Genomic DNA, 27398 nt, shown 5'->3' with positions numbered 1-27398 from the left:
AATCAATCATCCATGCTTCTACCTTAAGAAACTAGTAATAAAAAATTAAAATTCAAAGTAAATGAAAGGAAAGAGGTAAAATATTAGATAGATCAAAACTATATATATTATTTGTCAAAATACTAAAGTATAAATAAAAGAGATTTAAAAATAGGAAATCAAAAGCTGGTTCTTTGAAAAATTGATAAGAGCATTAAATCTGTAGCCAGGCTATCTAGGGAAACAAAAAAAGAGAGCAGGCACAAATTATTAATACAAAAATTGAGAAGTGGGACATAACTACAGATCCTGTGGATACTAAATGGATAATAATTTCATAATTCATGGAATGCTGCAAATTTTATAACCTATATTAAATACACCAATTCCTTGAAAGACACAAACTACCTAAGCTCATACAAAAATAATAGATAATTTGAAATGGCCTATATATTACAGAAATAGAATCAATAAATAATAATTAGTAACCTTCATAAACATCACTAGGCCCAGATGGGTTCACTGGTAAATTTTACAAAATGTTAAAGGAAGAAATTATACAAATTCTTCATAGTCTCTTTCAGAAGGTGGAAACTGAGGGAATATTTTTAAAATCATTTTACAAGACTAAATATTTCTATTAGATCAACATTAACCTAATGCTGAAGCCAGACAAAGACATTAGAAGAAATCAACAGATCAGTATCATTTTCTGAACATAGATGCACATTCCAGAAGAAATGTTAGCAAATCAAATCCAATAATATAGTAAAAAGAATTATATATAGTATATAATTAGGATTTATCCCAGATATGCATGGCTGGATCAGCATTTCAAAATCAATTTATAGAATTCATCTTATCAACAGACTAAAGAAGAAAAATCAACTGATCTTGTGCAGAAGAAGCATTTAAAAAAATCCAAAATCCATACATAATAGAAACTCTCAATAAACTAAGAATAGACTCCTCTTTCTGAATTTGATAAAAAAATTATTAATAAGCTACAGTTAACATAAATTTTTAATGGTAAGAAATAAGCACTTTTCTCACTAAATCAGGAGTGAAACAAGAATGTACCCTCTCAGCACTCCTTTTCAGCATTTTGTTGGAAGGTGTAGCAATGTAATAAGACAAGAAAACAAAATAAAGTCATACTGATTGCAAAATAAAGAAATAAAACCATTTTTATTTCTGGAACTCCAGAATGAATGATTAATGTGTTGCAGCACACGAAGATAATATACAGAATTTAATTGCTTTCTTGTATAACAGCAATGAGCAAGTGGAATTTGAAATTAAGAAGCTCAATACCATTTATATTAGTATGTTCCAAATAAAATACCTATTTTTATGTCTAACAAAACATGTATTATATCTATATGAGGAAAATTGCAAAAGTCTGATGAAGAAATAAAAGAAAAACTAAATAAGAAGAAATATTTATGTTCATGGATACAAAGACTTGTTTTAATCAGATTTGTTATCTCTGTTACCAAAGAACCTGACAAGAACAATGTAGAGGAGGAAGTTTATTTTGGGTCACAGTTTTAGAGGTTTAGTCCATGGTTAATCATGGACTTCATAGCTCTGAGCCCAAGATAAGATGGAGTGAGGCAGAACATGATGGCAGATAGAAGTGGTGAAGGAAAACAGCTCAGGATGTGGCAACTTCTAGAAGATAAGAGAAAATCTAGATGACTACGGGTTAGACAAGGACTTTTTAGATATGATATCAACAACTATGTCATAATCTTTAGCAGGAAGAATTAATAAGCTAGACTTAATTAATCTTAAATTTTTTCGTGCTCTATGAAACAAATTCTCAAGAGAATGAAAATATAAGCTACAGACTAGAGAAGAAAATGTTGTAAAGGATGTTTGATAATTAACTGTTATCTCAAAGAACAGAGTTTACATAAGAACATAACAGTTTATATAACAAAACTTTTCAACTCAACATTATAAAAAACAAACAACCTGATTAGAAAATAGACCCAAGATCTTAAAAGATACCTCATGAAAGATGAGATACAGATGGAAAATAAGCACATAAAAAGATGCTCCACACTGTTTATCATCTGGGAAGTGCAAATTAAAATGATAATATGGTACCACTATACACCTGTTAGAATGCCCCAAATCTGGAACAAAAACACCAACTATTGACAAGAATGGGGATCAGCAGGGACCCTCATTCATTGTTGGTAGGAATATAGAGTGGTACAACCTCTTTGGAAGACAGTCTGGTGGTTATTACAAAACCTAACATACTGTTACCACCAAGTCCAGTAATTGCAATTCTTATTATTTACTTAAAAGAATTGAAAACTTATGTCCACATAAAACCTATACATGAATATTTTGTAGCAGCTTCATTCATGATAATACACTCAAGATACCTTCAGACATCTAACCAATGGAACATTATTCAGTGCAAAAATGAAATGAGTTATCATGTCATGCAGAGACATGGAGGAAACTTAAGTGGGTGTTACTAAGTGAGACAAGGCAACATGAAAACTAGTATGACACCAACTATATGACATTGCAGAAAAGATGAAACTATGGGATATTGAAAGATCAGTGGTTGCCAGGGTCTTCAGGGGAAGAGAAGCAGGAAGGAGATGAACAGGTGAAGAACAAACTGTTTTAGGAATGTGAAACTACTTTGCATGGTACAGTAATGTTAGATAAATGTCACTATACATTCAACCGAGCCCATAGAATGCGCAAGATCAAGAGTGAACCATAATTTAAAACTATGAACTTGGAGTGATAGCGATGTGTCATTGTAGGTCCAAGCATTACAAATACACCATTCTGGTGGAAGATTTTGATAATGAGGGAGGCTATACCCATGTGGGACCATGGAGCACATGGGATATCTGTGCAACTTTCTCTTCTCTCAGTTTTGCTCTGAACTATAACTGTTGTTAAAAAATGAACTATGATTTAAAAAATAACAAATCACAAAAGAAGTAAGTTTACAAAACAAAGATCATTAAAGTAATATGAGTAAACTTCTTACACTGAGCTAAAACATTGATAAATGAAAATTGATTTTGAGTATTTTTAATCATTTTCTTTAAAATATAGGTAAGCAGTATGTTTATGTTTATCTAAGGAGAGCCTTAGGGTCTGGACTAGTAAGTTCTATTTATCTCAAAAAATAGTTATGAAGTCTATGAGTAACATATTTCTCAGGATGCAGAGATTTTCTTGTGAATAAAATACACTCCTGCCCTTATGGAACTTCGAGGCTGAAGAGGAGAAACAAACAAACATACACACACACACACAATAACTAAATTGGAATTGTGATGAACATTTTGAAGGCCAAAGATAGGGCAAGAACTCAGGGAGGGAGGTATAAGTGTGGATATGAAATCAATTAGAAGGCAGTTGCAGAAGCTCAAGCAATAAAAACATTTTTTTCCCTTTTAAAATGTTCTGTAGGTCTGGAGGGTATGTAGGAACATAGAGACCAGAATAAGTTATGTTAATATTTATATTAATGTGTGTTTACATAATGCATAATTTATAATAGAGTCAATAATGCAATTAACAGTTATATTAAACCCAAGGACAGTAAGTACCAGAGTGATAAAGAGATTTGCTAGATAGTCTAGTATTTTTTTTTTCAAAAAATCCAATTAATTTGTATTCTTAACAACTTATTAGGCTTTTAACACTTTTGTCATCCAATTTGTCCAAAAGCCTGAAGTTTTACTGTTTGTTACCTAAGGTACGTGATTTTTACATTACGTGCTATTTTGTGCATATTTAGTTAGTCCTGAAGTGAGAGAACCCTTCTTGTTAATGTCACTGAAGTTCTGGGACTTCCAAGCTCAGTATTTTTGCTGACCCAAGGACTAAATGTACTATCAACTCTGAGTCATCATTCCCTCTGGGGCAGGTCAAGTGTTGGAAGCCACAGCTCTGCCAATCAGAGTGACTAGAGTCTACAGATGCCTTCTAACTGGAGATTAAGTGGTCATAAATAAAGCATTTTTTACTCCAAAGTGGGATATATAAACCCAGAAGGGATGGAATTTTAGGAGTTTTATAATTGATCCAGCTTTAGATTTATGGCTTAGAGAATAAGGCTAAAAAGTTAATTTTGGCAATTCCATACTCATAGGAAACAAATGAACTTCATAATGCTCCTGCTTGAGAGTCTTCAGTGGCCCCTGTGGCCTTCTGAGGTCAGTGAACGGTGCTTAGTCTCACCCTGTAGAAACACTAAGGCTGGATTGAGTTGCTCTATAAATTCCAGGTCCCTATAACATCTGTGATTTCCCATAGGCTCAACCCAGCAATGTAAGGGGCCAAATATACATGTGCATCAGAGGTCCACAGTGATGCACAAAAGCCAAGTCTAAAGATTATATTCTTTGGAGTTGGGATGGTAGGCATCTGGATCCTATTCTAGCCATTTTGTAGTTGTGGGACTTAAGTTCTTTATTCTTACTTTCCTAAGCCTCAGATTCTTTATCTGAAAAATGATAAAATAAGTTGGTATCCATTTCTTAGGATCAATAAATGATTCACAGTAGCATATATTAAGTGTGTGATATATAGAGATGCTACATAAATGTTGAGAAGCTATTTTTTATAATGAATAGTGCTAATCACCTGCAACTCATCATAGTTTGATTTTCTTTTTTCTAATTGTAGACTCTTCCCAAAATCCTTGATAAACTAGCACCAGCATTCACAATGAGCAGCTGCAGTTTCCTTGTGGAGAAATCCCGAGCCTCCACTGCCCGGGTTGTGGTGTGGAGAGAGATGGGAGTGTCGAGAAGCTACACCATGGAGAGCAGCTACTGTGGCTGCAACCAGGGCCCTTATCAGGTATGTGAAGCTGCAGGCCCCTCTAGCAGGGATACACAGGAATGGGGAGCAATAACAGACCCTCTCATCCCTACTCCACCACCTGAAAGGGGAAGAAGGCTCCACATAGAGTCTGCCCTGCTCCTTTCAACGATCACCTTTGCCTGTGGCAGCAGCACTGTTGGTCCTGGAAGCTATGTGTGCATGCTTTCTAGTTTGGTTCCTTAATCATTTCTCCTCACCAGCAAGCAGCAGGAAGCCTCTTTTTAACCTGTGCCCCCAGCTTTTACAGAATCTCTGCCTGCCTGGCTCTGTTGCGTTCATAGAAATCTGTTGTCTGTTGCAACAAGTGAACTATCTCATAAACATCATTGAGGGCATAAGTCATGTATGGATATTGTCAATACACTTATATATTGTGTTTGTTTCCTATTCTAGTTTAAATCAGCAGCTCTCTATGTTATCCTGCTGTCACCAGGGCACACAGGAAATTGTGTGTAGTGCAGGTCTCCCAGAATGAGTGGGTCTGAGACTCATGCACCAGTGTTGGGGGGGAAAGTGCTCTTGTATAAATCACCTTCTTTCTACAGCTATATTAACTGCATGAGCAGCTGGATAGCTGCTATAGCAGGCTGTTCTGGCTGCTCTTCCCACTCCCCCATAGAGAAGCATAAATAAAGGACATTGTGACACTGCCAGGGTAATAGTCTTTTAAATTTCTTAGGCAAGCTGACAGACGACTCCTTGGCGACTTCCATTCAACCCCAAGAATACCTGGACCTCACCAGTATTAAAACTCATTGTGTTGGCTTTGATACTCTCCTGGAGCAGCCAGGAAGCACTTGGCATCTATGCAATCCAGAGCTTGTAGAAATCTGTTAGCTATCAAAGGCAGTGCACAGAGTGACAGGCCATGAACATTATCTAACTTCCCCACCTGGTCCAAGAGATTTTTGACATTGGGTTAACTTAACTGCTCATTTTGGCCCATTAGTTCTGTCAAATAGTCCAAGTGATTGCTTCAAGGATTATTTTGTTACTAGATTAATAAGTTATTAGGCTGGATTAATTCTATTTACTCATATTAATGTGCATGCAGAATAAGAGTGCAGATCATTATGTGAGTAGCAAAAGACCTCACTCTTCCATATACCAGCAGTACTGAAGCTACTTACTTCCATAAACCTATGTTTCAAACGTAGATTTTAATGTAGATTCTGTCCTCCCTACCACACAAAATATTTGTAAACACATATATGAATTGACTTTGAGGTTATATCATCAGGAATCTGTTTAGTTTATTGGCATACAAATCTATATGATTTCAAAAATAAAAGCCTGGAATATAAGTCATCCTAAGGCCTTCTGGACATTGATTTGTGCCTCAATAGCTGTATGCCTCCTTGTAGGACGGGGCCTGTCATTTGCTTAAAAGACTTTCCATGCAACCCTTCACAGATTTATTGGATCGGTGACTTTCATTGACTTTGTTTCTCCAAGCACCAGTTCAGACTAACAGCTTCTAGTCACATAAGTATCAATGCCATTCATGATAAATCAACTGGACATTCAAGTCCTTTGGAGCTGCCTGAAAACTAAAGGGCTCATAGGTGCAGGCCCTCACGAACTCTCCATCTTCCATGCAACGCGCAAAACAACTGTTAGAAATGAGAAAGAATGAAAGACTTTCACCCAATGAGATGACTTTCAGGTATCAATGCAGCATTTATCCTGTGAAATTTTCCACATGGGCTTTGCATGGGGTCTCCAGAAGGAGAATGGAGGGAGAACTGGCTAGAGAAAACCGTAATAGTGCCAAATCTGCTTTTGGTTTAACGGTCCCATTCTCTATATGAAACACCTCTCTGAATGGATTGGTTTTCTCTTTCCCTTTGTTTTCTTGTCCTTACAAACATGGTTGAGTAGCTGAGCAGAGTCACAGACAGCAAGCAAGGGCATGGTGAGTAATTTTACATATGGGAGGCCCGCCCCCCCAGGGGAAGGAAGCCAGCCCTGAGTTGGGTGTTTCGGTGATTTTCGATTGAGGTATATAATAAAGTCTATGAGCTATAAAGCAGTATAGAAATTTCCATCCTGAACATATTGCAAATGATTTTTGTACATTGAGAAGCTGAGTCCCAGTTGGGTCTTGAGGTTATTATTCTAAGGTCATCTTTCCATTTTTTGTTTAGCATTACCATTTATCCAAAAGATGGAGGATACTTAAGTACACCCACGAGGGGCATTCCTTCCTTCCTTCATAAGAATATAAATATTTTTGCAGTTTCTCTGGTTAATGTGGCTTTAAAGTAGTTCCAATCATTTCTCCCCCAGCACACTAAGTACCTGATTTGTTAGTAGTGAAATGAAATATCATTTCTTACAGTGACATTTATGTTGGAACTGCATTAAAGAACATAAGCTATTACCTTCAAATAATTATTATTAATATGATATTTTCTCTTCTATTTTCCAGTCTATAGTTGGCTAATTTGAAAAAAAAATTTCTCCTGCCTTTATTTCTTTGGAATACAGTCTCTGCTGCTTCTCATACACTTAAGATCCATAATTTAAATTTTATGTAATAGTCCCACCCACTGAGAGATTTACTTTTTCTCTTAAGGACTGGCCCAAAGATATTGAGGCTGTGGAGGGGAAGACTAAATGGAATGATTCATCCTTTGGGGGCTCATTTTTCAGAGGCATCCAGTCTATGTGGACAGCTGTGTGGTTCACAGTGAGAGCCTGTGACCTGGGGTCACATATATGGTATGTCTGCACATACAAAGGCATGTGACTGGACCCTGTGGGCTGCTAGTGGCTTAGAAGGTCAATGTGAGCACTCCCACCGAAGCAGGTTCTGGACCTGCTTGTTGGCCACACCACTGACTTGTGGGACAGCAAAGTGGCCTTAGTCAGAGGAAGAACAGAAGATGGGGGACTCAGCTGAGGCTTGAAGAATGAGTCAACTGGTCCTTCAATTTCTTTATGTGAGCTGCCTCTTTGTACTGTGGACTCTCCAAGCAATCTGTCTTCTCCAACCCCCACAGAGGGATCTTTCAATAATCCAAATCTACTCAAGTCACATTATCTGTCCCAATGTCTTCATTATGTCTAGAGAAAATTCAACTCTTTATTCTGATGTTAAGACCTTTTACAACCTCTTCATTTTTTTAAACATTCAGTACTTGCTCTAGTGCAGAATAGGTATTAAATATGTGTGATGATGGACAGATGAATGAATAAGTGAACAAATGGATCAATAGTAATTTCTAGGTTGTCAGAGGGTGATCCTCTATGTGCATGGGTAACTAGAAAAGAAGAAGAAATCTCTGTGGTCTGAGTGTGACCAGAAGTCACTCTAAAGTGGAGATTTTAAGAATCTTTGCAGTGCATGGAAATAGAAAATGTGTGGGCAGGAGAGGGAAAGGCATAGAATGTAGAGCTGAGACCTCTCAGACCTGTCACTGTGTACATGATTTGAGAGCATTTAATGGATTCTTTCCCAGTGTAAGACAATTCTAGTCCAGGTGTGGAATCTCTTACGGCCACATTCTAATAACAGATGATGATTAGCAGAAAGACTCCCATCCATATACATGGTAGATGGTGTAGTCCACCCTCTAGGTGCCTGTTTAGCACCCAGGCATGCATTTCCCCTTGCTGCTCACAGCTGTGTCCATTAGGAGGAATTGACTATAGCTGCAGAAATGGCCTTGCCCAAAGCTGTGGTTCCTTCCTGACAGCAGCCTGCATCCAATGGCTGACCTATGTGAGGTGAAAAGGCCTGGCCTCCTTGCCTCCACTGGGACAATTCCAGCGGGACATTCCAGCTCTCAAATTCCCTACAGGATCAGCTGGAGCCTTTATTGCAAGTGCATTGCAGATCTACTTCCCCTCTGCCCAATTTTGCTTTCCTCATCGCTCACAGGTGTTGTTCCAATGAGTACTCCCCCAAAGTCCTGATACATGTAATTCTCAGAGTCTCAGAGGATGCTTCCTGGGGAAACAAATTATAACAGTGCTTCAGAAAGACTTGGATGAGAAAACATAAATGTTGGAACTAAGTATTCAAGCTGTAAGATGGTTTGACAGGGATGAATTTCATATAGGCAATTAAGATATCTGAGCTTAGCGTTTAAGGCTTCCCATGTCCTTTCTTTCATACTGTATTTGCCTTAGTTACTTAAGGCATGGGCCCTCATCTACTACCTTCCTCACCTCATGCTGGAGACAATAGCTTGGTGCAAGATTTTTTGCAGTGGTCCAGAATGGAGGCAGATATATTAGTTTTGAGTGGATGCTACAGCAAATGACCACAGAGTGACCGAAAACAACATAAGTTTATTCTCTCATAGTTCTAGAGGGTAAAAGGGGTAAAAGTCTGAAATCAAGATGTCAGCAGGGTGATGTTCTCTCTAAAGACTTTAGGGCAAAATCTGTTCCACGCTTTCAGCCGTATTTCCCAAATCTTTGGTGTTCCTTGACTTGTGGATGGATAAGCCCCACCTTTTCCTTTGTTATCACTGTGTCTCTCTTCTAATCTTCTTGTTAAGGACGCCAGCCATACCAGATCAAGGGTCTACCTTACTCCAGGATGATATCACCTTAATTAATTACATCTGCAATGACCTTATTTCTAAATGAGGTCACATTCTGCAGTTCTGGGAAGGAGAAGAACTTGGTGGGGGTACTATTCAACCTAGTGCTCTAGGTCATGGACAGGTACACAACACATAGACCAAAGAATGAAGGAAATGATTTTATTCTTCTTTTTACATTGTCATGGAGTAAAGCCCGCATGTTATAACAACTCTTGTTTATTCTTTACCCCCATGAAGAAGAAAATCAAGTTTAGATTTTCTTGGAACATCTTGAAAAACAATTTTAAGAGTCATTCCTTGTATAAGGAGTGCTGGTTAATGTTGCTTGAGTATTATGATACACAATTTTAACATAGCAATAATGATAACAAACTCTTCTATGGTACTCAATTTGTGCTAAGCCCTTAATATATATATTAAGTTACCCCATGTCTGCTATGGCACAACCAAGAATCATGGTCACTTCTATTGTCATTGTCATCCTTATTTTACAAATGAGGATGCTGAGGCAGAGAGGTTAAGTAACTTGCTCAAGGTCATACAGCTAGTAAGTTTTAGAGCCAGGATTTGAAGATGACAGGTGTGGAACTGGAATCTTTGCTTTTACCCCTGTGCTTTCTGCCTTGTAGAAAGTGGTTGTTGAAAGGAGTCCTCGGCTTCAGAAACAGGAGACCCAGCTGCTGCACTTATCTGCCGTTAAGTAGATCTGTAGCAACAGGTGAGTCACTTAACCTCTCTAGGTCACAGTTTTCTGATTTATAATAGATGACATAATTAGAACAAAGAGATGGACATGTCTCTGCTAAATTATGACTATCCTGAGTATCTAAAGGATTTCTGGATCATCTACAGCAGTGTGAACCAGCACTATTGTGGAACCCTTAAGAATCTTCAGCAACTTAATTCTGAATATGCACATTTTTTCCAAAAGTAGCTTCTTTGCTTTGAGCACAATTCACTATTGTCAGGGGACTTTGGCTGCTTAATCCACACATTTCCTTCTCACCCTGTTTATTCTATCCTGGCTGATCTTCTCTTTAAAAACAAACAAACAAGCAAACAAACGAACAAAAAAAACCCACAAAACTTTTCAAAGTAAGCAAAGAGGGATGGGAGGATTTTAATACATATGAAATAGCATCTTTCTACCAGTTTCTTCATTATTGGAAATGTTGGAGCAAAATCTTCAGTAAAACACCCATTTTAAGCTGTTACAAGTGATCTCCTGTCTTACTTCCTATCCTCATTTCACTTCCTAGTGACTTCTCGTCTTGTCCACCAGAGTCTTACACAGCTTTATGGATTTACACAGCCCAGACTGAGGACTCTCCTGCAGAATTGGCTTTGTACCAGGGTACACAAGCATGAACATACACACACACATACACAAACATAGGTATATACTAATGATTTTCAACCATCAGGTCATAAAGGAAGCATATCTTATTGTTTAGTGAAGTTCCTGTGTCAGCTACAAAGTTCCAAGGAGAACTCTGCCATTCACAATCATTGAGCTTGAAACAGTCCCTGACCTCTATGTACTTCAGTGGTAAACATGATGTTCCTCATAGTTCCTATTTTATGGAGATGCTATAAAGACAGAATGAACCACTATCATTAAAACATTTATCACTGTCTTCATAGGAAAAACTCACTACCTGTTTACTCTCAAAACATATTTACTATTTGTATTATTATTGATGATAATAATTATTAGTGTTGATTTTCTTTTTCTATTTGAAATAATGGACTTTCATACATAATCATCTTAATCAGGTCTTCTTAATCAATACCTTTGAGTTTAGAGGTAAGGTCTCTGTGATATTATAAGCTCTAATACATAACCAGGTTTAAGAATCACAGATTTTGGCTTTTATAGAGACTAATATCCATATATCTATATTTATAGACTTACCTACATCAAAGAAACTCCTGCATGTATTATTTAGGCACTTCCTTTTTTATCTACCATTTATTCTAGCTATCAAATTTCCTATGCAGCATAAGCTATAGTCTAGCTGATTCATATCTGATGTCCTGAAAAAAGGGAAGGGGAAGAGAAAAAGAATGAAAGGAATAAGCCTGGGTGGCAGAGGGAGGAACAAATTTAAATTTCTAGGAAGACTGTTGAATTTAAAAAGCTATTTTAATCATGACTTCAACTCTAGAATATAGGTTGGATTACTATTCTCAAGTCACTGCCTTGTCTTACAGGCGGCCATGTAAGGGAATATCATTCTTTTAGGTCTTTGAGGAGGAGGGATAATTTACTTTCATTAGTATAACCCGAGGAATGGTATTTGGTTATCTAATATGAGGAAAGTTTGAGGAGCCCTCCCTCAAATTTTAATGTATATTAAGATCACCTTCTGAGCTTTCTTGATTTGGGGGACATGGCTGAAGAATTTGCATTTTTATCAAGGGTCCCCAGGGTTCAGTCATTGAGGGACTGAGGTAGGATGCCCCCATGTAAAAGGCAAGGTCTTGAAACTATTTTTTTTTTATTAGTCTTAATCCTGATCCTCTTTTGGTTCTAGAAAATTCCCCATGGCTTTTATTAGGGAGTCTCAAATTCACCTTTTGTTTTCCTTTTCTTTCATGTCTATGCTCCTTGGTGGATTAACTTAGTTTCCCTGTAAGTGTTGCACTTAAAAACTGGTCTAATATCCATTCCTGGGAGAATTTGTAGAATTTTTGTTTCTTTGTCTTTATTTTTTTTCCCTCTAGCTTTTAGGACCCCCCCACATAGAATTCCTTAAATTGGTGTCTTTGAACAATTTTTTAATCTATGTTTTTGTTATGGAGCTGAGGCCTCCTGAGGAACTGAAGCAGCACAAAGTTCCCCTCTTCAAACCCCAATTCTGGTGACCATGTCAGGAAGATTTCAGACATGTTGCTCAGAGTAACAGGAATGAGTTTATTGAAGGGATAGAAAAAGGGAAAGGAGACAGTATCCAGGGAGAGAGTGAGTCCTCTTGTAGAGGAGAAGGACAACGTGTCTCTCTTGCACTCCAGGTTTATTAGGAATCCCAGAGAAGTTTCTAGAAGTCCTGCCCAGGTCCACCTCTTTACTTTTGACTGACAGCAAGGTGACATCAGACTTTCAAATCCCTTTGTCATGGCAACACTTGGTCACCTTGGCTCATGCTGACTAGTTCTAATTGGATTCTTAATAGTACATCTTACAGATTTTATGGTTAGGAAGAACTATCCTTATCTCCCAGAATTTCAGGATCTGGTCACAAGTCTCCTGGATTTCTCCCATCAGCATTATCTTGGGCCTACATTTCTCATGCAGTTAACAGGTAGTTTGCTGAGGAATGTAACATATCCTGTCCACTTAGACTGGGCAGGGCTACAGGTAAATTGCTTCTTGGAAAAGAAAGCATGTAGAGTTCAGCACAGGGGCCCCATTTTATAGGAGTACTCTCTTAACCTTGTGTTCCCACCGTCCTCATCTGTCTGTTCCCTAACAATTTTAAGAGCCTAGACAGAGATATAGTTATATACAAAATTGTTCCACTCTGTGTACATTTTTCTGGGGAAAGAAGCTATAGTTTTAAAGAGATTCTTAAAATTGTATGTTATCCAACAAATATGATTTAGAGCTCATGCCTTAATTTATTGAGTCTAAGATATCTTGAAGGCACTTCCTTCAGAGCCTCCTAGTTTTTGGTCAGCTCTAGAAGTGCTTGGCTTGAATTTGTGAAAATCAACCAGAGTCTGTAAATCACTATTTCTGTCTCCATATCAATTAAGCACAAGAACAATGATGCATCTCATTAAGTGTATATTGGATTAACTTCCATCTAAATCTTCTGTGATTACATAGGATGCTAATCTTCTCAGGATGCTCTTGCTCACAGGTGCCAATTTAGCCCAAGCAGCAGCAGCAGCAACAGCAGCACCTGGCATTTATTAGAAAATCAGAATGTGGGGCCCCACCTGCTGCAACAGAATCTGCATTTGAAGGAGATCTCCAGGTGATCCATGTTCCCAATAAAGTTTGAGAAGCCCTGAAGGGATCAAGCAAAGGAAGTTGGGGAGATATAGCCTTTTCCTTAATGCAGACATTGTTTCCAGAATGTTTTTCTCCTTCTTCTTCTTCTTCTTCTTCTTCTTCTTCTTCTTCTTCTTCTTCTTCTTCTTCTTCTTCTTCTTCTTCTTCTTCTGGCTGCAATGAGATGTCCTATGTGAATATAATTTAAAAGTTGAAAGTAATCCCCCATATGAGACATATTGTTGACCCCTGCTAACATTTTAATGTGCAATGAGCTTTTCTTTCTTCACCCATGTTCTGTAACAGCCTTCTGCTCTCTAGAGCTTAAAAAACGGGACTGTTTTCCAAACGCTTATTTTGCCATTGGAGTATCATTTTATTTCTTTGTCAATGTAGATATGAAATCCATATGCTAATCCATTATTTTGGTGTGAAACTACTTGAATGCTTGTCCATACTCTCTCTTTTCTTATTAATTGTGATTCAGCAAGTGTTAATTTACTGTTCTGGTTTTTTTTTTAACCAGTTGTTATATGATCTCAAAGCATGTTATGAGCAGTTTATTAACTCACCACAGGTTTGATGATATTATGAAATATTGTTCTCATTCTGCAGCCCTGCAGTTCCATAATGTCTGTCAGTAGTATAATAGAATATTAAAAGGAATTAAATAAAAATCAAGAGGTAGAAATGCTAATAAGGTTGCCAGCAGGGGCCTTTCCTGGGATTACTAAAACCCTGGGAGTCTTGAATTTTAAATGCCCATTGTAGAAAGTGATTCCCTGAATCAAAAAATAAGGACAGATTCTGACACTTGGGATAATCCATTAAGCCTCAAATGACCTCTGATTCTTTAAAAATAAATTGGCTTCAAAGGACCAAGGAGAAGAAAAGATAGTTTATCTTTGTAAATCTTACTCTCCCCATGTGATCAATGTAAATGCAATAAGCCAGCCGCCCTTAAGGAGCAGCCATCTAAAACCAAAGAAAGCACAGATTTAAGCCAGGGTTTTATTTAACTTGTAGCATAGGGAAACAGGATCGGCCCAACTTGGGATGCTTTGCTTTGGTCCTTAGTGCACAACGGAGTCATTGGAGTAACATCTTCCTACAAAAGTGCTGAAAGGCAGAGTTCAGGTCAGGAGAAATTATCCACAGGGTATTTTCTCTGTGTGTAAAATGAGGTGGACTCTGAATCTTCCCATACCTCCCTGTTATGAAGCGATCACACAGTCCTCCAGCCAACTTTTCGACAATCTCCACTGTCTTCATTCCAATAGAGGTGTTACAGGGCTGAGGACTTCTGGGAAACTGAGGAAGCATGAAGGCCCTTTCCTCAAACCCAATTCTTCCAATCAAATTAGAAAGTTTTCAGACATGTCACTCAGAGTAACAGGCATAAGTTTATTAGAAGAGATGGGAAGGGGACACTCTTAAGGTGGAGACTAGGGCCCCTCAGAGAAGAGATGGACAGCATGCTCTCCCTGCTTTCTTATTTATTTATTTATGGAATGCCAGGGAAGTTTCCAGAGAGTTATGACCAAGTCAATCTCTTCTTAACTTTTAACTGAAAGCAGGATGACATCAGACTTTCAAGTCTCCATTGCCATGACAATTCTAGATCACTTTGTCCTATGTTGACTAGTTCTAATTGGAACCTGTTCTTACAGATGTTTTAGTTATGGGGAATTATCCTTATCTCCCTGAATTCCATGATCTGGTGTGTGTAAGGGTCCTAAAAGTCCCCCTCTTTAGAGTAACACCTGTTCCTGTTATCAGTATTATTTCCCGTCTCCCGTTTTCCTGCAGATAACAAATATTTTTTCTTAGGAATGTGACATATCCTGTTGACGTAAGCCAGTATGAGCTGTAGATAAATTGCTTTTTAAAAGTGAAAGCATGTGGGGGTCAGCACAGTGGGCCCATTTTATAGAATTATTTTCTTAACCTCATGTTTCCACCACTCATGTCTGCCTGTTTCCTATCAGAGTGATCTTAAAGATTTCTATTTTTAAAGATAAGCAGTCATTCTTTCTACGCCTGTGTTCCCTGAATAACAATGAGTAGAGAAACCCTTTAGAATACTTTGAACCCTGTTGTTAGAAGGCAAGCATTAGATATTGTTATATAAACTCATAATTGTTTCATCAGTCAACATGCATTTATTAGGTCTCTACTTTGTTTGAAGTTGAAGTTAATGACTGCACATGTACATAGGAAACTCAGATCCCTTAGCCAAGGCCAGACACATGGTCACCGCATCCTCATTCTTCATTCATTCTTTCATTCATCATTCAGGAGACATTTTTAAAAAATCCACAGTGTGTTAAATGCCAAGGATATGACAGAGTAGAATTGGCAGCTTCCTCCTCTCCCAGAACTTCTGGTACAGCCAGAGGCAGATAATTAAATAAGTGAGAAGAAGAAAGAGCAGGGTGGAAAGATCTGGGTGCTCTAAGAGAACACAGGAGGAGGTGAAGATTTAGGACTTGGGCAAATGATGGCTTAGTTGAATAGGAATTATTCACAAGTTTTTTTTTTTTTTTTTTGGGTGGGGGGCGTGTATGAAATTGAGAAAAGTAACATCTGGTAAAATAGAAGATATTTGTTTGAAAGGAGGACAGGTTCAAAAAGTTCCTAATTTTTCTTTCATTCTAGTTACTTTCATCTTGCTTCTTTCTTGCTTCTCATTTCTAAATCTCACCATGGAATTCCCCATGGGTCGTGCTGCATGGGACAAGAGTGGAGTTCTCAAGCACATGGTCCCACTCCTGATTCCAACATGACTCCCTTAGGAATACAGCCATAGGCGGGTATTTCTGTGAAATTCAAAGTTTAGGGTACATCTGTGAATCCGGAAGATTAAAATGTTTTCTTGTCCTTAGATTGATAAAGAGTTGTGAAATTTAAATTTAAAGTTAAATAATAGTAACCTTGATCATTTTGTTCCAAATGAAACAAACATTTTGTTCCTGGCTACATACCCCGCCAAATGTTTCTGAAAAACAACAAAAATTACAATAGTAAAATATATCTTTCCTTTTTAATGTGGTTAGTAATTTACAAAACACATTTATAAACTTTATTATGTCAGATGAGCCGAAAAGCTACTATAGTCCAAACATGAGAGAAAACGGAAATGAGAGGTAAAGAAAGTGAGCCAGGGACATGAAGCAGAAACTAATGCAAAATATGGCATTGCTGTTCTGGGCAGAGCAGTCCCCGAGGTCTGCTCTGCTCTGTGGGATGTGTCTGGATAGCTGTTGTGTTCAGAGGAGGAAGAAGGAGAAAGCAGGTACACAGCAGAGTGGTCTCTGTACCACTCCACCTTCCTGCTTCCCATTAGTCAAAGTTTGTACCTGGAGGAATAAACTGGCATAATCAGGTTGTACCATCTGGCCCCTGCTACAGATCCTCATCCAAGCCCAGAATGATGGAAGAAGCCAGACAATTGGATGTGAGACTCATTGCCCTGGCTACAGATTAGGAGCAAACAAGGGTCCTCCCAGGAATGTGACTGGCAGCTCTAGGGTAGAAGCTTTGAGGGCTCAGCCATAGCTGGTAGCACCTGAGGCAAAGCTCACCACTGGGGACCCAGGAGTGTCCCCCTACCCCCTGTTAGTGAGAAATGCAAGGAGGCACCTAGGGTATATCCTACACATTCCTGAAGCAAATCTTAATATTTTTAACTGCAAAAGTTATAGCACAAATTGATAGTATCCAACAAAAACATATATGATCCTTGATCTCAAAGTTCTATTTTCAGAAACTTAATTTCCAAATTGCATAGATGTCATTGCTTGTTAATGGTGAAAACATGGAAATAATCTCAATTCCCATCAGCAAAGGATTAATGAAATACATAATTGTCAGTTTGAACAATGGACAACATGGACAGAAAAAACGTAGCGGATAATTAATATTCACATGACCTTTGATACTTCAATACACTAGCTGCATCACTTGTAGACTGAATTTTGGGTAAATTATTTATTAAAGTTAACTTTAGGCATCAGAAAAAGCGAGTAAGGACTGTGCTTCCTTCATTGTAAATGTATATGTGTCACTTAGCCTAGTTCCTGACACAAAATACTAGTCAGTTAATCATAATCTTTAACATTATCCTATCCTACATATATATCATCCCAGTTGCATATTGTTATACTCAGCTACCCAATGAGAAAATTGAGATGGAGAAAATTTCAGTGGCATTCCTAATCCTTGACAATAAATTAGTAGTATTCCTTAATTATACCATTTTGTCTTGTGTTGATGAAATTTTCAGGTGTCACAAAGCTGGGACAAGTAGTTATTGCATTACACAGCAAAAATCGTGTCTAAATATCTTAGCAAAATGGAATGTTGGGCAAAATCTCAAAAGGGGAACCTAGTATGGGTTCTTGGGAAATTCTGCATTTGGTTAAAACAGAAAGAAATCACTCAACTACAAGAACATTTATAAAAGTATTTAAGGATTATTAATTTTCTTTTCATGTGATATGAATCAAACTTGAACTATGACTTAAAAATGCAAATGCGACATTAGATTACATCAAAATTATTATAGTGCCTAAAGTGTGAAATCTGATATTTCTCCAATTCAGTCAAATTGTACTAAAAAAATGTGTTGCATTCAATATGACTCAATTTCAGGCACATGAGGAAGAATTGTAGTAAAAGTAAGCAAAAGTAAAAAAAAAATCTTATACCCATCTAAATGAGATGGATTTTACCTCAAAAGTAATAGGTATCCATTTATATGACTTAAGGAAAAGAGGAATGGGATCATAACTACCTTTAACTTTAGCTCTGTGATGGGTAGAATGGTGCAGGGACCCCAGTTGGAAGGCTACTATAACAGCCCATTGCAGGAAGAAAGAGAAACATAAGAAACATATTCAAGAGATATTTTGGAGGTGGAAATGAGCAGATGCAATGGGTTTGAAAGGATTGGAGACAAATAAGTGGTAAATCTACAGTCCATGAGGACTCCCAGATTTCTGGAATAGATATGATATTGAAAATGCAATAAGAAATCATCTTGTGGGTGTGTTTGCCCAATCATGTGCATACAAAATGAAACATTCATCATATAACTTAATTGTATGTTAGGAAGAAAGAAGAGAAGCAAAATTTGGCTTGATAAGTAAACTCTCTAGTCGATTCTTTCCATGATATTGTGGAGGCTGCAATCAAACCATTAATGGAAGACAATGTGAAATTGCTGAGTTAACCTTAGAAGGACTTTCTAACATACACTCAATACTGCTTCAACACAACTGACCTTATTCTTGTTGCAGACTAATTTAAATTCTAATGTTTTTTCTTCTATGCACTCCAAAATTCTTATTATAGGTTTCCTTACTACTTACAATTACCTTCCTAGAAATGCTAATCTATACTTTTGGTATGATACACTATATATATATGTATGTATATATAACTTTTGAGGTAAACTCCATCCCATTTAGATTATATATATATATATATATATATATATATATATATATATATAGTATATATATATATATATATATATATATATATATATATGTATATATATATATATATATATATATATATATATATACACACACACACACACATACACACACCCATATATGCACACATTGTGATGGTTTGGATATAAGGTGTCCCACAAAAGCTCCTGTGTAAATCCAGGAATGTTCTGATGTGAAATGACTGGATTATGAGAGCTGTAAACTAATCATCCCATCCTAGTTTGAATGGACTGACTGGGCTGGTAACTGTGAGCAGATGGGGCATGGCTGGAGGAGGTGGTCATTGTAGGGGTGCCCTAGAAGGTTTCATCTACCCTGTGGCCCCTCTTCCCTTCCCTTCCCTTCCCTTCTCTCTCTCTCTCTCTCTCCCCCACACTCTCTCCCTCTCTCCCTCTTTCTAGCTGCATTGAGGGGAACAGTCTCCCTCCACCACACCCTTCCATCATGATGTCCTGCCTCACCTTGGGCTCAGAGCAATGGAGTTGGCTCACCATGGACTAAACCTCTAGAACCATCAGTCAAAATAACCTTTCCCTAGTCTAAGTTGTTCTTGTCAGATATTTTGGTCACACTGACAAAAAGCTGACTATTCCATGTGTGTATTCTAACTATGTTATAGAAAAGGTCAGGGAAACTATGAAAAGTAGTGTTACCCATAAATACCTGAATCTGTTTCTAATCTTATTTTCTTTTTTGCTATTTTGGTGTTTTTTTCCAGACTTTGTTCGTATGCACATCTTTAATAGAACTAGTGACCAATCTGTACATACATTTGTGGATCATTAATTTTTTAAATTAACACTACCATGAAAATTTCCAGCAGAGCTTTGAAGATTTTATGCTTCTAATGATTGCATTTTGTTCCAAGATTACATTGATTTCTCTAGAATTTACTTAAAATATTTGACATTTAAGTTGTATCCAAACTTTTTGCTATATTATATGTCCTTAGAAAGATCTTATAAGTAAACTTTTCCCCTCACTACCTGTATTTTTAATCAGAGGTTAGACTCAGGAGGGAAATTATTAGGTCTAAGTGTTGGAAAAACTTATGGAACTTGACAAGGCAATATCATTCACCCAATTAAACCTGGCTTGGCATTGATCTTGCTCATGGTTAGTATGAAAGTTGATTTCCACTTGGAATTTTTATTTTGTCCATATCTAGCACATTTAAACTGAATGAACAGGCAGCTCAGTAGAGGAAGGAAGGCAGAATAGACATGAAATTGCCACTTTTATTTTAAGTATTTTTCTCAAATTCCATGTTCTCTTAATTATCATGTGTATTCTCTACCATCATCCATATCAGCAAACAGCAATATCTATTAGCAACATTTATTATAAGTTTTCTCTCTTAGATATATTAACATAGAAAGGAATTCATGAGTTGGCTTGTCTATGTTTTAGCTCTTTTGAAATAGTATCCATGGCATCAGATTGGCTTCCAAAATGGATCATCATTTTAGCAGTCATTTGAAATCTCATTTACCACTGGCATCCATTACAGTTACCATAACAAATCAATTTGTGTGTCCTAACACACTCCTCAGGCACTCTTCAGTCACCCACGAATAGGTTGAATGCAGCTGTCATGATCAACACTCACATATATCCTAGGAATAGACCCTTCTCTCACAAATATCCCTGTTATAACTGCTTCCTCACTGGCTTAAAATAGGGACAGAAATATGGCCATTTGTGGCCTCAGTCATGAAACATTAAAGAGGTAGCCAAGAAAGGTGGTGAAATGGAAACTAACAAAAGTCTTCCCTTCATCAAAGACACAAGAGATGCATTTACTTTAGATTATAAAGTTCTTATATAATGATTACGATGTACAATGGCATGAGATACCAAAAGGATAACCAAAGCAAGGTGATTTCTTTAGATTGGAGTTTCTCCATCTTAGGAGAAGAGATATCTCAGGAGAGGGTCTCAAGGAGTTTCTGTAGTGAAGGGGAAGCTCAACTCAGGAGCAGAGAGGTCCTTGGCTTACATGATGGGAAAGAATTTCAGCATGTGTCAGAGGCATAGACAGAGGTTAATGCTGGAAAATCTCCTATATTCTAGGGTCCTCAAAATATCATATCTCTTTTTGCTTAATGTATTTGTTGGATAAATAACTGTGCACAAGATAATTATTTTAAGTGAGCTTTGAGATTTATGGGTTTTCCAGGAATTTCAGAGTGCCAGACCTTGGAGTAAAACTGGCTTAGGAAGTAATGGGCCTGAAAAATTATGTGGAACTTCTGAATTAAAATTTAACTTCTTTGTCTTTCCTTTATATCTTCTCCTTTTTTCCTATTTTTTCATTTCTTCTATCTTACTTCATTAACTTCTGGGGCTGGATAATTCTTTGTTGTGAGGACTGACCTATGCATTGTAGGATGTTTAGAAGCACTCCTGGTCTTTACCCAGTAGATGCCAGTATCACTTCCAAAGTTGTGGCACTCAAAACTGCATTTTGATAATTCTAATTATCCCCTTTGGGTCAGAATCATTCAGAATTGCATACCATTGCTTAATTATAAATGTTTTGTTTCCCAGGTACCCTTTTAGAGTCTTGGTTTCTTTATCCAAAAAGCTAAATAAATTGAATTGGACCATATCCGCTTACCCTCTAACTCTAAGGTATTTTAATGTGCCTAACCAAGGAAAATTAACTTACTGGTCTATATAATATTTCAAGTCCTTGATTCTTGTGGTTCCTGAAGTTAAAAAAAAATTACTGTTTTTAAATTGTCTTAAAAAAATTACCACGGTGTTACCAGATGGAGAATGGAACCATGATGGGCTATTATTTTCTCTGAGACAGAAAAACGTCCTTAAAGATCGAAACTGAAAATTTTGTCATTGCTTATCACCAGCATTTGGATATTGGAAGTTCACTTAAGTATGATAGAGTCAGAGATAGGGGAACACTGGCCAAAGATAGGAGTAAAATAAAAGGCCCAAGCAAATGGATTTCAAGTCTGTAATTATACATAGTGCTTCTTTTACATACAAATAAATGATAAAAGAATGAGGCTCAGGAATCCAGGAATTGTTTTTTTTTTTTTTTGGAGCTTATGTTTCCTCTTCACTTGGGTCCTTAAGTTTTACAAGTGCTGAAGACTAAATGTGAAATCCATAAATTGCTTCCAGAGTAGAATAAAAGGAAAGATTATGAAATTCAGAACAATAGTGAGACACTGGAGCTCAGAATTTCCAGGCTGTAAGGGTGAAGCAGTAACAAGATGTGTAAGATGGTAAACCCCACGCCGTGTTGAGCTGGATATATTTGGAAACAAATGCATGTTGCCTGTCAGCCTGCCCCATGCATTGAAAAGAAACAAAGGCTTGGAGTCCAGCTTCACAGGCAAGATTATTCTCATCTGGGAGATAACTCTTGATAAAACAATTAGAAAGAAGAGGAAAGGAAATTAGATCTCTCTCATTTTTGTCTACTCTCTCACTGGTCTGTCTCTTTTTCTCTCCTTACGTATATTCCTAAATTATCCAAGCAGGGCAACTTCTAAGATCACATAGTGTGCATTTATCACTGTGAGTGAATGTAACAAGTAACATTATTTGAGTGCTGTCGTGAGCTTATATGGCTTGGCTCCAACTTTATAATAAATCATAATATTTATTAGAGTTTACCATGTTTTCTTATGTGCTAGATTAACTGTCAATATAAACCTATAAGATAATTGCTATTTTTATCATCTATGTTTTTTAGGAGAAGCAAATTATGACACAGAATACTTGGATAATATATCCAAGTTCACACAAAAAGTTATGTGAAAGAGCTTGGATTTGAACCCAACCAGACATATACCTTGATTCTTTGTTCCTTATGGCTATATCCTTCAGTTTGGCTGAGCACTCTAAAGACATGGTCTTAGTTTACCCTCATGCTGCATTATTAATGTAGGTATATTTTTACCTTCATTCTGTAGATGAGGACATGGAGGTACAAGGAGAGTGAATCATTCATCTAAAGTCACATAAGTGAAGTAAGGAATCAGAATTCAAACTCTTTGATTGCTTGTAATCTTTGCTCGTCCCTTCCTGTTCTTTGCCTCCTCTTAGAGGTTATGATGCCAGGTCATGATGTACAAGGCAATGGCATAGTGACATGGATGCAATTAGAGTTATGTATATATGGCAGCCCACTTACTTTGGAGAAGGGAGTTATTATATTTGGTTGCTTAGAGATGTCAAAGAAGGCTTGGTGGAGAGGCTGGTATTATGTCTGAGTCCAATTTTATAGGCAGAATTGAGTACCATTGCTTGGGGGTATTCCTGGAAGAAAGAATGGTTTAAAAAAAAAACAGAGTCCAGTGATTGGGGATGTGCCCTTGGGAATGCTGTTGCTCAGCAGGTCTTGAGTTTAGGGAAGCGACAGGTTGGACTCTTTTCTCCAAAAGGTGTGCTTTTTTTGTTCCTCAGGATTTTCTTGAACGTAAAGTGATTCAGGAAAACCCAGAAATAAGAATAATATGTTTGAGTTAGAAAGAGCTAGGTACATATCCACTAAAGTCAGTAGCTGTGTATAACCTCAGAGATTCACTAAGAAAGTGAAGATGTTGCTGTTGGAACCTGTATGGCAGCATGCGGCAGTGGCTGGACTGGGGAAGTAGGGACACTTTCTTTAAGAATCATGGAGAATCATCACAGTAGGAAGCCTCTGGCTCTTCTTGAAATCGTGGGGGATTTAGAGTTGTCCTTTGACACTATCCTTCTTCTGAAATAAATAACAGATTTGTCCATTTATTTATACATGTACACACACATGCACATGCATATGTACTGGGTAATATTCTTTGTGATTCTAAATATTAACTTACTTGATACTAAAAATAATGCTTATGTTTAAAGGTACAATTCATTACACTTAAAGAATAAAGTTCATAAAGAGAATTTTAAAATTCTGCATTACGTCTGCATCAACAGCATTATGATATTTGAAAATCAGTGAGTGAGCCTGGGTTGGCTACTCTACTGATAGGTAGTGTAAACTCTTCAATGAGGAAGAATAAAGAACCTGCACTTTAGGGGCTCCTTTTGCTTTAAAGGTGTTATGAAAGTCTCTCTGACACACAGTTGGTCTCCTCCAGTTATCACTGACTGATTGGATTCAGCCTATTGGAATCCTGCAGACCCAACAAAGGGATATGCTTCTCTCCCACCCTCTACCAAGAGAAAACTGACTGCGGTAGCCATAGAGGGCAGCGCTGCTTGCTGTGCCTGTGCATATATGGGAGGGAGGTACTACCACAGGGAGCACTGGGAGCTGTCAGCTTTGGCTTTTCAGCATTTTTAATAAGCCAGAAACTCACATCCACATAGAACTCATTTGCCTGGGGTCAGACACCACAGCAACCACAGCCTGATCAAATCCAACCCCTGGAGTGTGTGTCAGGCCCTCTGGGATGGAGCACAGCAGGCTTACCTACCAAGCAGAGCTCCACTCCTGGCATCTTCTCTTTGCAGCCCAGCTAAACTTCAGTTGCTATTCCCTCTTTCAGGCAAGAGTTAATCCTAATGCTGGGAGAAGGCAGCAACAGCTGAACCATATTTGTTCATAGTGACTCTTATCCAGAGGAAATTGAAGCCACTGTCTTTTGCATTTTGTTAAATGTATGATAGTTTTTTGGTTGCAAATATGTGTTATCAGTGAGAAAACAGAATGTACTGATCAGGAAAAGATGTTTAAAAAGTCAAATAACCCTTAACCATACATGTACTTTCATAATTTTCATGCATATTTTCCCAAATCACACATACATACATATGTTTACATGCACATTTATATAAATGCATGCACATATAAATAATATGCATATATAAATATCATAAGTATATCATATATAAACATATAATATACAAATAATACATATCCATGTCTGTATATTTATGAATATATATATATATATATATATATATATATATATATATTTAAATCTATGTGTCATTGTCTATTGATACATAGATATACTGTGTACATAGGCATTGAATAGCAGTTTTTTAAAGATATGAATTACTTATAATCTTAAATAATTGTTTATAATTACTTATAATCTTAATATAATAATTACTTATAATTTTAAATAATTGTTTGTTTTAAAATCTACAATTTTGGTATCTTTTTAAAGTGGTATCCATTGCTGATCACCTGAATTTACTGATAGTTTTTATTTTTGCTTCAATTGCTTTCTAATCATTCTTTTCTAGTTCTATTTATTAACTATCAATCTGGCTTTTTATCCAGTCTATCATTTATCTATCTGTTTACACAATCTCTGAATCATTTGAAAATAATTTGGAGCCATTGTGCCCTTTCAGTGTGTATATCTATGTGTATTTACTAAAAGCAAGGACATTTTCTTATATAGAAATAGGAAAGTATTTTCTTACATAAAATCACATGAGAAAATAAACATTTCTACAATGTTATTATCTAACCCAGAGTTCCTATTCATATTTCATCACTTACCCCAATAATGTATATTGTAGCTACCTTTTCCTTATTTTGAATCATCCAGTCCAAGATGACACATCACACCTTGTCCATTCTTTTTAGTTTAATCTTAAATATTTCCTCTTTTATCTTTCCTAACCTTAACATCTTTGGAGAAAATGCTCCTCACTGTGGATCTGTCTGTTTCCTCATTGTTAAATTCAGTTTATGCATTTTTGGCAGGTATACCACAAAAGTAATGTTGGGCTTTTCCCAATGCAACCTATAGGGTCCTTGTCCCAACTTGAGAGATGTTAAAATGGATCACCTGGCTAAGATGCTGTTGGCCGGCTTCTGCACTGTTAAGTTACTCTTTCCCTCATTATAATAAATGATGTTCCTTGGAGGAAATACTTTGACGGCATGTCAATGTCCTATTTCTTATCAGATTACTTATTTAACATTCTCTTAACTTTCTAACTCTACTGTTATTTCATATTTATCAGTTAGCCTTGTATGACAAGAACTTCCACTTCTGTTCCTCCCTTCTTTCCTTCCTTCTTTCTACCACTCCATCCATTCATCCGTCCATTCACATATATTCATTGATTCTTCAGTGGGTTACTATGGCCAGAGTCTATCAGTGTCATTTATTTTGCTGCTTAAATTTTCCAGATATGGTCAATGAAAGCCTTCTCTCTCCTTTGGACACATCTACATTATTCTGAGGTCTTATTTAGTTTCTGGTAATGCAAAATATTTCTCAATAATCTTGCACTTTCTTTGTCCAAGGAATCTTGTATTATTTAATTGGAGAAAAGTATTTAGAGACCAATATTTGTGTACTAGGTATGCTCATTTCTACTGACGTGTCTCACAAGCAGTTCTAGGAGATAAGATGTGTGTGTGTGTGCATGCTCATGTGTTTGATATGTATATATAAAATACATATAATTCTAAGGACATACAGGCACCTTCAACTTAATACTAAAAACTACATTCTAATCTTCTTTTTTTATAGGTTTAACCATGTTTTCCAACAGTGAGAAGTGAAAATCCTGAAGAGATAATCCTTATTTTTCTGTACTGTTCAGTTAACTAATAAATTGCATTCCTACTTTATTGATTTTTAAAATGCACCATCTTTACCTATATTATTTGATGAATTTTTGTCAAAGTTCATGCCATTGACCAAGCATGATCAGAGTATAGGGTATTTTAAACACCTCACATAGTATCTTCATGCACTTTGTAGTTAGTCCTCCACATAAAGCTCTAGGCAACAACTGATCTCTTTTCTAACACCACAGATTATATTTCCCTTTCTAGAATTTCATATAAAGGGAATCATATGATATGTGCTCCTCTTTCCACCTGTTTTGCTCAGCATGATATTTCTTATATTCTTCATCCTGAATGACACTGAGTTTTAAATAATAAACCAACCTTCAAATTCATGGGATAAACCACACAGTTGTTCATAATTTATTATATCTTATATGCTTCTAGAATCTCTTGGTAAATATTTTGTTAAAGACTTGTGCATCTATGCTTTTGAGATATATTCAGTTGCATTTTTATTTCTTATGATATTTTCATCAGGCTTTGCACATAGGGTAATGTTGGTCTTAGAAAAAATGTGAACATTTTTCTTTTCTCCTACAGTACATTAAACAACTTGAAGAACAATGGTACTATTCACTCCTCAAATAGTTGATGGAGTTCACCAGTGAAACCATATGGGCCTGGGATTTTCTTTAATGTTTTTATAAGGATGGAAGGCTTTTGGGCACTCTCTGATGCCTCCCAATACTTTTATTTGATCTGTTTATAAAATGTGATCCAATATTTGAATTTGTTAGTTGGGGGAGTTTAGTGTGATATACACTGCTCCTTCATTACCAGAAACAAAACAAGGTAAAATCTGGTTCTTTAAACTCAACTATATTTGAACATATTTCTATATCAATAAATATACAAGAATGATAAAATGTGTCTCATTGCTTACA

General features: G+C 36.8%; 1 protein-coding gene across 2 annotated transcripts in view; it reads left to right on the top strand.

The window, feature by feature from the left end:
* Agbl1 (AGBL carboxypeptidase 1) overlaps positions 1-27398 on the top strand; it is a 705341-nt gene that overhangs the window by 369246 nt on the left and 308697 nt on the right. For both annotated transcript variants that reach the window (XM_071607355.1, XM_027922002.2), the window contains exon 19: positions 4660-4836. In XM_071607355.1, the coding sequence (XP_071463456.1) occupies positions 4660-4836 (177 nt within the window). The remainder of the gene's footprint in view (positions 1-4659; positions 4837-27398) is intronic.

The sequence above is a fragment of the Marmota flaviventris genome, chromosome 2 (genome assembly GCF_047511675.1).
Source record: "Marmota flaviventris isolate mMarFla1 chromosome 2, mMarFla1.hap1, whole genome shotgun sequence".
NCBI lineage: Eukaryota > Metazoa > Chordata > Mammalia > Rodentia > Sciuridae > Marmota > Marmota flaviventris.
This window is presented reverse-complemented; position numbering and strand designations above follow the sequence as displayed.